General features: G+C 42.1%; 1 protein-coding gene across 3 annotated transcripts in view; it reads right to left on the bottom strand.

Annotated features, from left to right (window-relative positions):
- The window catches only part of LOC115017536 (neurobeachin-like), a 183,874-nt gene that overhangs the window by 81,187 nt on the left and 89,859 nt on the right, over positions 1-12,828 (bottom strand). For 2 of the 3 annotated variants that reach the window (XM_029446066.1, XM_029446067.1), the window contains exons 34-37: positions 9,709-9,775; positions 4,830-4,894; positions 2,840-2,948; positions 689-855 (exon numbers count right to left, since the gene is read on the bottom strand). In XM_029446066.1, coding sequence (XP_029301926.1) covers positions 689-855; positions 2,840-2,948; positions 4,830-4,894; positions 9,709-9,775 — 408 coding nt within the window. The remainder of the gene's footprint in view (positions 1-688; positions 856-2,839; positions 2,949-4,829; positions 4,895-9,708; positions 9,776-12,828) is intronic. The other variant, XM_029446069.1, reaches the window with a different exon arrangement.

Raw genomic sequence — 12,828 nt, 5'->3', positions numbered from 1 at the left:
CTCTTACTGGACATTTCTGCATCTAACCTCCAGCGAGTGCAGTAATAAGTCTGCAAGTAGCAACTGAAGCATTCCCATTCAGGCTTTATAACAATTGCATGAATTGCTGTTACAAAAGATAAATGTTCAAATTCTTAACCCTCAGCTCAGTACAAAATACACACCGTATGTCGTAACACCTCTGTTTGTCTAATATAACTAGCTCTTGATCTTGCCACTCCACTCTGTATCTGTGGGACCATGTGGATGCAGGTGAGAGGTGGGAGGCTGAGCAGGAGAGCCCGCGGTTATTTTAACAGGGCCCATGGGGAAGTCTGCAACTACCACCAGGTGCTGGGCTGTGTTACTGAGAGGGTCAATGAATGCCTGGACAACACTGCAGAAACACCCCAACCCCCTTCTTCTCCTTCTGCTATGCCGGTCTGTCGGAAGACTGGCCAATCAGCTGTCCCCGGGGGATTAAGCCACTCCACACTGTAATTGCGTTTGCTGACCCGATCGCTGACCCTATCGGATCCTGGGAAAATGACATTAACTGGTGGTCCAATCTCATCACTGCAGAGTTTTCTGGGCAGGTAACTTTTGTCCTCGAGGTTGGACCTAACGTCGAGCAGCTATGGTTCATGTTAAAGACTTAACGTGGCCTATGTCGGTCTGAAGGTGAACTTGTACAAGTGTGAGGGCTTACCTCTGGGCCAGGGTCCCCCAGGCACCGTGCTTGTTGGTAAGGATGTTGACGATTTTCTGCTTTAACTGGTTGGCTGTCACATGGTCTCTGTGTTTAGCAGCACTGATCAGGTGGTCGCACATCTTCTCTTCTTCTTTTCTGTCGGCAGCATATTGGGCACAGTTGGACTAATTTGAGATTAGAAAAAGGAAGAAAACAACAGTGTGAACCTCATTGTATATGTGTGGTTTTCTGTAGAGTTTTCATTGCTGTTGCCTGACATTGTACTAATAGCATTTGAGAATGTTTTACTTGAATAAAGCCAGAATAATGTATACCCTCTAATGGAGCATTTGTCACACTGAAGAATGTTATGGCTTCATTCAACACACTTGAGTGCATAAAGATATTAGTGGACAGCTGAGAGATATATTTCTGCTCCCTTGGAGGAGTGTAGTAAATCATGGCGAGCGCTTGAAGGCAGTCCATTCCCTAACTGCAGACAGATGAGGCTCCCTGCTAGGTAGCCATGGATGGTGCTATTAGAGGAGAAAGGAAAATACTCTAATAGATCCACAAAGAATATAGTCTGTCAAGGTTAACAAATCTACACTGCCATTATATCAAGGAATATGTTATTGTCCCCTGGAACAGAATGTACCATGAGGACACATTGACTTCTGTTACTTGCAAAAACTAAATAGAAATATTGACGATGCCATAGTCCAAATATTGTTAGATAGCCAAGTGTCAGAATGATAAAGTAATAATAATGATAATGAAAAATGGCGATATTGGTTTTAAATCAATTTCCAGAAGTCGGTGCAACTCTCTAAGTGTTCCAGGTGGCTAAAAGTAATCTAGAGGAGCGCATCTGACTGACCCTATCTTTGCTGCTAAAACAAGATTGTCTCACCATGCCACCCTGGGGGAACTCTTGCTAATATTCAAAATCTAATTTGCTAACAGAAGCTGGAAGTTAATTGAATTTCCTGCTTCAAATTTAAATTCTGTCAGATATTATTCTTCAACATATTCTTCATACGGCAGATAACTCAATCTCTGCTTGTCACCTCGCATCACCACGTGATGCCGTGACAAATATCAAACTTTATTTATCACTTTACGGCATATGATGCTTCGCCCTGACACCAACTTAATTGTAAAAATGTCTTATCTGCGTCCTGAATCTTCAATCTTGGAGAGTGGGTAATAAAGTAACATCAGACCTAGATGAAAAGTGTAGGCTGTCTGGAGTTGGCAGACAGAACGGATGGGGCCAGGTACACTTCCCCCTTCTCCTGACATTGCATATCTAGCCGTCTCTTCCAGTTTATCTAGCAGGTCAAGGATCCTCAAGAACTGTATATCAAGCCGCTGTTTGAGGATGGCTGCTTTCCCCAGATAAGAAACTCATCACTCCTCACATGTACAAGCTGCTAACAGAGGTGCTGGAAGTATGTGTGTGTGTGCGTGTGTGTGCAGCTTTCTGTGATTAACCACACGTGTCTTCTAATGTTCTACAATAACCAAACTAACTATTTTAATACAACAACATTTCGTTATATTTTGCTATCAATCTCTGTGGCATTTATTGGCTTCATGTGCTAATTTGCTGACAAGCTTGCACTGATAGAAATTAAAATTCAAGGGCCATATTTTTCCATTAGAGGAAAATAAGAGCTAATACTCATTATAGCAAGAAAATTAATATTCAGTCACTGCTTAAATCTTGTTAGCTTTTCCTTTCATGTCTGAAATACGAGTGGTCTGATGTGGGTGGGCTAAATACAGACTCAGGAGGCTATCCCCTCAGTTGGTTGGCAAATATATGAAAATCCTAAATTAATATTGCTTGTATTTCCCTTTGCTGCTAGTAATTAAATCACTTTATAGGAATTGAAAGGATGAGAAAAAATCCACAGGAGGACACAGAGGGACACAATTACTGAGCAGATACAACTGAAGGACATGTTTATACTAAATAGAATTTGTTTCACATTTGAGTTCATTAGAAGATAGTGAAAATATTCTATTGTCACAGAATATAGTAAGATTTGAATTTGGAGAACCAGTGATCTGCAATAGTGCTATTCACTGTTGATAATACTCTCTTTTGTACAATATTCACCATTTAAGTTCAGATGTCAGAAAGCATGGCTCAGTTTATACCTCAAAATCTGCGTGTTTGTGGACGTCTTCCGCTCGCTGTCGGTTCAGGATGAACTCAGCCTCGTTGGCAACCCGAACTATGTGGTCCTTCATGGCATGGCAGAGCAACCTTTAATATTACAGAGAAGGTTAAATGCAGTACACATGTATACTCACATTATCATTAATTAGGAAATATCCCGTTTTTATTAGCTAACAATCGCTTGTTGTATGACATCACAAAGGAAGGTGCAGGGTTAAGGAAAATATAGATTGTCATTGTGCAGAATTCTGTGTGTTGAAAGAGCAGAATATTGAACAGCATCATTTGTCTGTGTTATGTTGCAAGGATGCAGGTCAGTGACAGATCCCTCTGTAGCATTAAGGAGGGCATGGAGCGTCATTAGAGCAGTGAAGCCTGTCTGGCACACCCCTGATTGACTGAGCATCCCTTCCCACTGACCAGAACATCAACCCAATGCCCATAATGCTGACAAGTCTGACCGTGAACAACTTCTCACATGGCCGACTCAGGAGGCTCCATGGTCTCCGCCCTCATTCACATTTAAATTCCAGTTTCTTTAATAATTGAGAACACCCTGGCTACTCTGTGTAGATTACATGCCATTTTACACACCATTAGGCTAGCTTTGTTTTAATTAAAAGCAGCCCCTGTTCCTCTCCAGTGCTCGATACAGATCGTAATTTCCCTCCTGTCCCAAGGAGAGGCAGTAATCCCGAGGCTGCATTCATCAGCTGCTATTGCCTCTTTAACTGTTGACAAGCACTCATTAATAGACAGACGTTCACTGTTCAAAGACAGGAGGCCGACAACGCCAAGCTTTGTTTTGAAACCGAGAATAGATAAGAAAGCAAGTTGACAAATGATTCATGGAGACGGAAAAAAGATATGCACGCTCTCTTCCACACTTCTGTGTTAATATTTCATACATAGGTAACAATAATAAATACAAGTATTCACGCTTTGCCTGGATGTGAGTGATGTATTAGACTGTCACCTTAAATCATTGACCACCCCAGTTTGTTGTCTGGTTATTATGTGCTGTAAATCCAACACTAGTCAGGGGTCAACTTTGTGATCCCTTTAGCTTTTCCTTTTGAGACTTAAACTGCCTTAACAGGGCTGTGTGCCGAAAACAATACTATATGTATTTGTATATACTGTATCAACATCACATGGCTGGTGTCTTACAGCTACAGTCATGCTAGAGAGGGGCGGTGTTAATAATACAGTAAAGTCATCCCTTCAGTCATTTCAGGGCACATTCAGTATGTTTGAAAGTGCTTTTGCTTTCAAACAGCTGCACCATGAAACAGAGGACCAGCACTACCTGCTGTATGTGTTGTTGCACATACAGCAGAAACAATGTATTTGTCAGCCACGCCTTGTAAGGCAAACAGATTTACCAGACTCTAGCTACGTCTAGATCTGTCTAGTTAAGCAGAGCAGGTGTGCAGAGACTTGAGTAACACAGGGAAAGTATGTATCTGTCAGCAGCACCCTGGACAGCGCCGTGTGGCCCTACTGACTGAAGCTCTTTGTTCCAGGGCCAGCAGGGGACTCAGAGAAGGCTGGCTGGGCTGCAGCAAGAGCCCGGGCATAGAGAAGGCCGAGCCAGATGGGTCAGCAGATGGGCAAGGAGGCTGAGCCGCCCCTGATCTGCTCTATGGAAAACCCTGAGTCTGGCCACACCCAGAAGACGAGAGGAAGAGGGAGGGAGAAACACAGATACTGGGACGTACAGTATAACAGGCAGAGATAAGAAGGCAGACTATAAGAGAGGGTGACCGCACTCTAGTGTTGATATTCTTACTTCATTCACCACAATCTTATTTACCGTTAACCCCTACAGAGCAGAGACCAAGAGGTTTAGAGATACAGTAATCTACAACCTTTTTATGGCCGCCAGAAAGACATAGTGATAACAGAAGGATGAATAGATGATTATGCTTGGCTGAGCTTATGTATTACAGTGAATGGATACACTACCTTCCTTCGTTGATTAGCTCAATGAAAGCCAGGCCAGCGTTCTTCTGAATGGAGTTCTGCCATTCCTGAAATTAAACATTTGCAATCTATTACTTACAGAAGCTCCTGTGTTTCTGTTTGGATTTGCACTGTAAGTGGTTTGTAAAAAAATCCTGAAGAAAAACACAATTTAATTACATCATTATAATATTATATATTAGATGTGGGTTTGGAAGAAAGCATGTCAGTCTGGCCAGTTTTCCCAAAAAGGCAGTAAAGCTAAAAGCTAACACAGTAATGAAGAAAAGAAACTTGTGAGTATCAAAATACCCTTTTGATCCAATATGCAACACGATCTTTCAGAAATGCACAACAAGAATCACATTCCTCCAAACTGCATATTTCAACTGCAATCTAGGTTACATTTCATAGTTTGTTATTCAAGCGGGTAAAGAAAGCATTTAGTTCATATCTCCTTTGAGAAAAGAATTATGGCTATAAAAAGCTGGAATCCTGCACAGCCGGTGTGACCATCCTTTCTTCCTCTGTGAAAAGATCTGTAAACACGGGGAGAGATGTAATTGTGGGATGAAACTGTATCCTCTCACTTAAATACAGCCATTTCCTCTGCCCCTTACAGTGACAGATTACTGAGCAAGCTCACTGAGCCCTGCAGTGCGCGTCTGGAAGGGATCCGAGCCCTGGGCCAGAGTGCCAGCACTTGCTGTCTCACAACATGCTCTGGAAATGATTAAAAAGCAGTTTGAGAGCGCGCCTTTCACTGTGGGAAATTCAGCTCTCCTGTACCCTCACGGAGGTGCAAATGGAAGAGAAAACAGAGAAGGCCATAGTTCAAAAGAGGAGAGAAAACAAGAGGAAAATGAAGGTGAGGGCCACCAAGTACGTATATACAACTCAAGGCTATTTTACATATATAAGCTGCCTGTGAATCAATAAAATAATTGCAGAAATAAATATTATTGTCACTTCCAACAGCAAGTGCATATGGGGGTATAATCTGTAGTTGTAGATGCAAAACATTGATGTACACGGCTTGTTCTATGTCAATGTCTGGATAAGGTAAGCAGCATTTGTTGTGTGTGTTGTGTTGTGTTGACATCATTATGTATGGGCATGTGTTTTTGTAGACAGTTGTCGTGCCTGACACATACACACATCATGCAGGAGTACACAGTCTGACCCAACAATGCGTTAAGTCAGGGAGATGGTGCTGACAAACTGCTGAGCATCTGGTCTCCAAATGTTCCCCATGACCCCCTTCCTCTGCTACAGTATCTGCTTGGAATAAGCTGTTCTTGATTTGGACAGGGATCATGTACAGCCAGTCTTCTGAGGCTCCATTTGCACCGTGCTCACGCGACAAAAATAAATACAGATTTCAAGGCAGAAGTGACACTTGGGCGTTGCCAGGGAAATGGCCGCAGGTCAGTGTAGGTAGGCATATAGCATGAACTAGTCAAATTTGGTATCTTGTCTGAACTATGCTTGTTGACAGCTGAGATAGCACTTCAGAGGCTCTTTTTTTTCTTGTCTTATTTTAACTGGAGAACTGAGCTCCCAGAGGAGGCTGCCTTTGATTGCAGAGATTCCTCTGTTGCCCATTTGAAGGGAATGAAGTGCACCTCCTTAAAAAAGAGATGTGAACCTTGATTAAAATGCAGACCATGACAACAGTGCAGCACCTCTGGCTGTCGGACGTTTGTTTAGTAGCTTGGATATTTTTTTATTTACTTCAAAATTGCATTAATTGAGTTTTTGGCCTTTTGATGAAAGAAGAGCTCCACAATAAACTGAAAAACAGCCTTGACATATTGTCACCCGAAACACGTCCATACCCACCATAAAGACCTCTGTATTTCTTTCTTTGTTTGTATGTGTGTGTGTGTGTGTGTGTGTGTGTGTGTGTGTGTGTGTGTGTGTGTGTGTGTGTGTGTGTGTGTGTGTGTGTGTGTACATTGATTATTTTATTATGTCAACACCTTGAGGAAGCCGGACAGGCAGCTGAATCTATGTGAAGCGTTTTACTAGAGAATTTTACGAGTGGACTGCTTGTAGTTCATTCATCCCCAGATATCATCTGTAGAAAATCTCCTGTGTGGTCGCACTACGTTAAACATTGGCCATCCGGCATGATGTTAGTTAGTTTCACTTTGGCCATTTTCATTGCAAGATTATCCTTGTTTAGGCAGGTTAAATGTATAAGATATACATATTAATTGACCCTGTGTTTACTTTCTTCCCTGATACAGATCAATGCTCAGCTTTGGAGAGAGAGATAGAGAGAGAGAGAGAGAGAGAGAGAGAGAGATAGAGCGAGAGAGAGAGAGAGAGAGATAGAGCGAGAGAGAGAGAGAGAGAGAGAGAGAGAGCGAGAGAGAGAGAGAGAAAGAGAGAGAGAGAGAGAGAGAGAGAGAGAGAGAGAGAGAGAGAGAGAGAGAGAGAAAGATGGTCACGATTAGATTACAATAGTGTCTGTAGTGTGGATTTCACTTTATTTCAACACAATAATTATCGTCAACATTCATTTTCAGATGTCTCGTGATCATTTGAGCCTCTTCTGTATTTGGGTTTAAAGCTATATCCATGTTTTGCTTTCCGAACACCTTAACATGCACATATTTAGATCAGGGAAATCAAAATGTTGGCGACCTGACAAAAGGAAAGTCCAATAGTCACTAAATTAATATCTTAGGTGTAGTTTCCACAAACTCCTGAGAAAAATGGAGGTTGTATGAATGAACTTGTTTTGTGTGCTGAAAATAGCTGCCTTCTACTCCTGGAAACAATATTATTGAGAGGAATGGAACTGAAGAGTAAAGTGTTAAACCGGCCAATTCACTAAAAGCTGAAAAGCAGGTGAATTATTCCACCCAACATGCAACACTGGGAAATGTTGGACAGTCAACAATGATGCTGTCTTGGAGCAATGACACCATTCTTCCATCTATGCACATACACCAGAACCCAACACCAGAACAGTTTTCTGGCCCTGATAAGATTGTATCTCTACCTACTTTCATCTTGCTGAAATTCAGCAGGGCAATACGTATTTGTGGTGTTTCAATCCAACCTGTCAGTGTGTGGGAGCTTTTGCTTTTATCTGCTCTGCGTTGCTCTGTTATACTCTCCACATCTGGAGGCCTTCCATCACTAAATCTCTGTGGCTCCACTCTAGATCCCCCCTGTATGTTTAAGCTGTTACAAGAAACAGAGCTGCTTGACCTTTTCATTCAGCTGCCCAAGCTGAGGAGAGACACACCGTGTCTGCAGCCGTGGCCAGCCACACTATGATTGCTGTGATAAGTAGGTATACATAAGGAAAGGCAGATCATTAGCACTAATTCATTCATAAAACTGACAGGTCACAAAACAGAGAGGGACTAAAGGTCAACTAAGTGCCCTCCTTGCTGTCTTAAAACATTAATGTTGAAATATGTGAGCGATACGTTGAAGTTGGCATTTTATAGTGATGTCAGCTAAAGCTCACCCCCCACTTGAGATGCATTATGTGATGCCAAAGACATTAATTACAAGTACATTGTGATGTAATTATCAGTCAGAACAAACCTATTTACTCATGATAAAACTGCTCTGCATATATCAGCTTTGTCACCTGAAAGAAGTAGAAGACACTGATAACAAGTATCCATCATTACAGTGTGGTTTTTAAATCATATTAGCTGGCAACATAACTGGATTCATTACTGATGGTGCAGGGTTAGGATACAGAGTAATGGCTCCTCTCTATTTGAAAGGTTGTAGAAGGACACCAAGCTCTATGGTCCAGTTTCAAGGCCTCACCGTCTGATCGATATCTCTGCCTGGGTTTCATCCCTCGAGCCCCTAATGGCAGGAACCTCTGGAGCCGCAGTAATGCTATCTGCGTAAAGGGGGGGTGGACTCAGACCTTTAACAGCATGCTGACGCTCTCATCTGCAATAAATTGTAGAGCTGGGAAAAGCTACTTCCCACAGATACTCTACAGACAGGGCAAAAAGGAGCCCATCAAAAACCTTCAAAAGAGCAACAATAACTCAATGTCGGCTGCTCCATTTATGTACGTTTTTTGGAGGAAAGCCCCTGAATAATGGCCTCCATATAACAGAGGCTGGGCTCCCTGCTGAAGAGGGCTTTGGACTGCGGATACCACAAAGCGCCTATAGTGGCAATCCACCTCCTCAAGGCTCTGGCCCTGCAGTCTGGATCCACAAAGAGGCACCAAGTAATGGCTTCCTTATGGTCTCCCGACGCAAGACTGATGGGCTGACAGAAGGTATGTTAAATATCTTGTGTTCTAACTGCTACATCGGGGCTTTGACCTTCTCTAAAACAAGGGCTTAACAAGAGATTCAGAGGGTCAGCTCGGAGGTGATCAGTCACTAGCAGCGTTGCATGAGGTGGGACTCTTTCTCTAAAGTAGGGCTCAGTTAAAGCTCTGGGGTGTAGTGAGAAAGTTGCTGGATTCTCAGAGAGCTGTTTGTGTCTGTATGTCGTCATCAGTTTGTACAATTTGCCTAAGGAATATTTTAGAAAAATAAATACACTTATAAGCTACAGCGGAGATTACATAACTTGTTCTCTGATGTAAGACAGTGCCCTTTGCCTTTAACTAAACATTAGTCTTACAATTATATAAAAATGGATAAAGGATAAAGATTTAACTTTTTTTTTTGTTGCCTTTCAAATATATATTTTAAAGTGAGTGAAATGTACAATTACATTGACCATATCTGATTTGAGAGCAGCTCCTAACAGATCTCCACATAGTGTTGACAGAAAGGCTATAAAGAGAAGCATAGTAGAGAAAGCACTGGGAGCAAAAGACAAAGAGAGGCTGGGAAAGAGAATTGTGATGAGGAGGAGAAAGAAAAAGGCTCACCTGAGAACAAAGCAGCATGACAAGCTCCACCACTGAGGTGCTTGACTTCATACACACTAGACCTGTAGGGACAAAACAGATGAACAGAATTAGATATTAACCTTAAAAGGTTATTGCATGAATATTCAACACAGAATATCTGTGGATACAACCAATTGTTATTTCATCGGTTATGTGGCAGTACAATATAATACTGAAACAGTATAGAATTTAGACGAAGCTATATTGTTTTTGGCAAAAAGATGAATTTCAGGCAGTGGCGAGCAATTTGTAAACCTGTGAGATTATGCTTCAAATTCTAAATCTCTAAAAAAATTATTTGCACAGAACAGATGCACACATGTACATGCGAGCACCCCCTCCACACACACACAACACACACGACTTTCTACCTTCACACATACACACACTCTCACAGAAGAACACATACATTCACAGCTTCTACCCTCATCTCCATTCTGTAGACGTTGAGCCGCAGTAGCAGACAACTCTCTAATGAAACAAGGGCAGGTGTGAAAGGCTCATTTGCAGAAACAATGGCTGCAACCGGTCTCGTATTGTGCACCTCCAGCTCCGTCTGTTGCACATGGTGAGAACCATTAAAGGTGCAGTCATTAGTAAAAGGAAAGAATGCAACTCTGTAGAAGTCATTATAGGTTGGCAGGAGGAGAACTCTGAGCCACACAGACGCCATTGTTTCATGGATGACGGGGGTCGACCAGAGGGGGAAACTAAATATCCTTAAGAGGATTTCAACGTTGTTGGGAAATTATAATATTTGTTTTTGCTTTTTGTTTTTGTGTAGGGTGGGGTGGGACGAGGTGGGTAATGTTCCTGATTTTCTTTCTGGACATATTTGTATGCATTATTGGCTGAGATCACAATAAGTAAATTCTCAGGTAGTGACATTACATATGACCTTTCAGAGGGGAGAACAGACCCACACGGTTTAACTTCATGACATATGAAACAGTATATGCATCCTACTTTAACGGCACTGTGAATTAAATATTAAAATTAGCCCTAAAGCTAACATTTTAAAATTAAATTAAATTACCTTACAACATTGTAGCCCCACCACCACAATTCCAAACACAAAGACTAGAACCTGCAGTAACTCTTCAATTGGTTGACATTTCTTCCAATAAAAAGACAACAACAAAATATATAAGCTAATATCATAACTTGATATTAACATTCAAAGGGTGTAGTTGTGCTTGTGCAAATGCTGTACAATGTAACAAAGAATGCAAAATATTCAGCAAACTGGATGGATGGATGTTTTGCTCAGTGAATCCTCTTCCGTCTCCATTCATGAGCAGAGAGTGTCCGAGGGAGCGTATTGTAAATACTCTGAGAGGATGTGACCCTTTTCTTGTACACAGAGTGCCACTGCTGACCTCTTGTTATAGCAGTGACATGCTGAGCCATAAGTCAGTCCGGTCTGACACAGGAGTCAGGTGGCCAACTGACCCTGGCCTTGTGCTGGTAGACAAACTAAATGCATTCTATTTAAACACGGCCTGCCAGTCCTTTCCTGTAAACAGGGCAGGGTTAAGGCACGGGTGAATGTGGCATTGTGGGGCAATGTGCCGGCAGGCTGGGCCACTCAGGGGACAGCAAGAAGCAGGCGGCAGGCATCACAACAGCAGTAGTGTTCACACACAGGACTTAGCCACCAACTCCAAGTGTAAAGCTCAGGGTGCAATCAACATAATTGCTGCAGTGACCACGTCTGCAGGGGGGTTGAAGGAATAGGGTGAGGCAAAGGGGCACACAGGGCACAGGGGGCCTTGACCTCGAGCAATCTAAGGAGTGATGGATGACTGGTAATTACTGGTAAATGGAGCGCCTTTGCACTACAGCACAGTATTTCAACTGTGAGCCTGGGAAGGGCCAGGAAGAAAAGGAGAAAGAGAGGGAACAGCTCAAGCATGTGGACAGACGCAGTGTAACTGGGACAGACCTGAGGCTCCATAAAGTTAAAGATATAAAGTACATGTGGTAATCTGTGCATTTGTTTTGTCTGATAAACATGCTCTAATTTGTGTCAAGAAAATGGTGCACTTTTCACAGACAGGGTTAAACACGTCTGGTGAGGAGCACTGAGGCCCGAGCTGTCTATCTATGACCTTGTTTGTGGGGTTACACTCTCAGCTCAGCTCTGGTTTGTCAGCTTGGTCAGTCTGCTGACAGACTTTGAGTGAAAGGGTAACAGACATATTCACACTTGTCAAGGCTATGCTACCTGATTTTTCATTCCTCTCCCCTGAGTGAGTAGCCTTGGCCACATGTGCCTGGCATACCCACATGGCTATTTACATATGTACACTGTGTGTGAATGGTATATGCATGATGTATGGACGATAAACTGCCTGTTTGTGGAACTTTACTGGCTGGAATGGAAACATTTATAAAAATAAATAAATAAGAATACTTTGAATGTCCTTTTAATTAGAACTTAATTGATCATGTCACCAAATATTTTTACAGGATTGGTAAATACAGACCCTGCTCATGAATAATCTTTTCAAAGTTAATTATTTTCAAAGCTTAAATTAAATACAAAGCCTAATCTAACTGCCGAACAACACAAATAAACTAAGCAAAACTAAATATAATATTTGATTGTGTAAAACACTACAATATTGGCAACAATTAAATAAATGTAGCCATTAAATGTAGCTGGCAGTGTACAAAGTGCAAACATATATGACAATGCTCAGGAAAGTAGTCACGTGTCAGACAACTGTTTTCTGAATCCGGCTTAAATAAAGTCACGAGAATGCATTCTTTCAGCCTGCTGTCATTCTCTGCATAGACTTCTGAAATTAATATCGGTTTAGCCAACACTTAAAAGAAAAGACTTTGGCAGTGAGAAAACACAGAGATATAATTTCACTTTTTTGCAAACTGCAAGTCAAGAGTCTGGAGGCCACACACTGTGCACGAGCAGACAAATGTCTGCAGAAACAGTAATACGCACATGTGTGTGTGTGTGTGTGTGTGTGTGTGTGTGTGTGTGTGTGTGTGTGTGTGTGTGTGTGTGTGTGTTCTTGTATGAGAGCCAAAGCAAGCGTTGGGAATAGACTGGCAGAGCACACACGTGCAGGCAGAGAG

The sequence above is a fragment of the Cottoperca gobio genome, chromosome 13 (assembly GCF_900634415.1).
Source record: "Cottoperca gobio chromosome 13, fCotGob3.1, whole genome shotgun sequence".
Lineage (NCBI taxonomy): Eukaryota > Metazoa > Chordata > Actinopteri > Perciformes > Bovichtidae > Cottoperca > Cottoperca gobio.
This window is presented reverse-complemented; position numbering and strand designations above follow the sequence as displayed.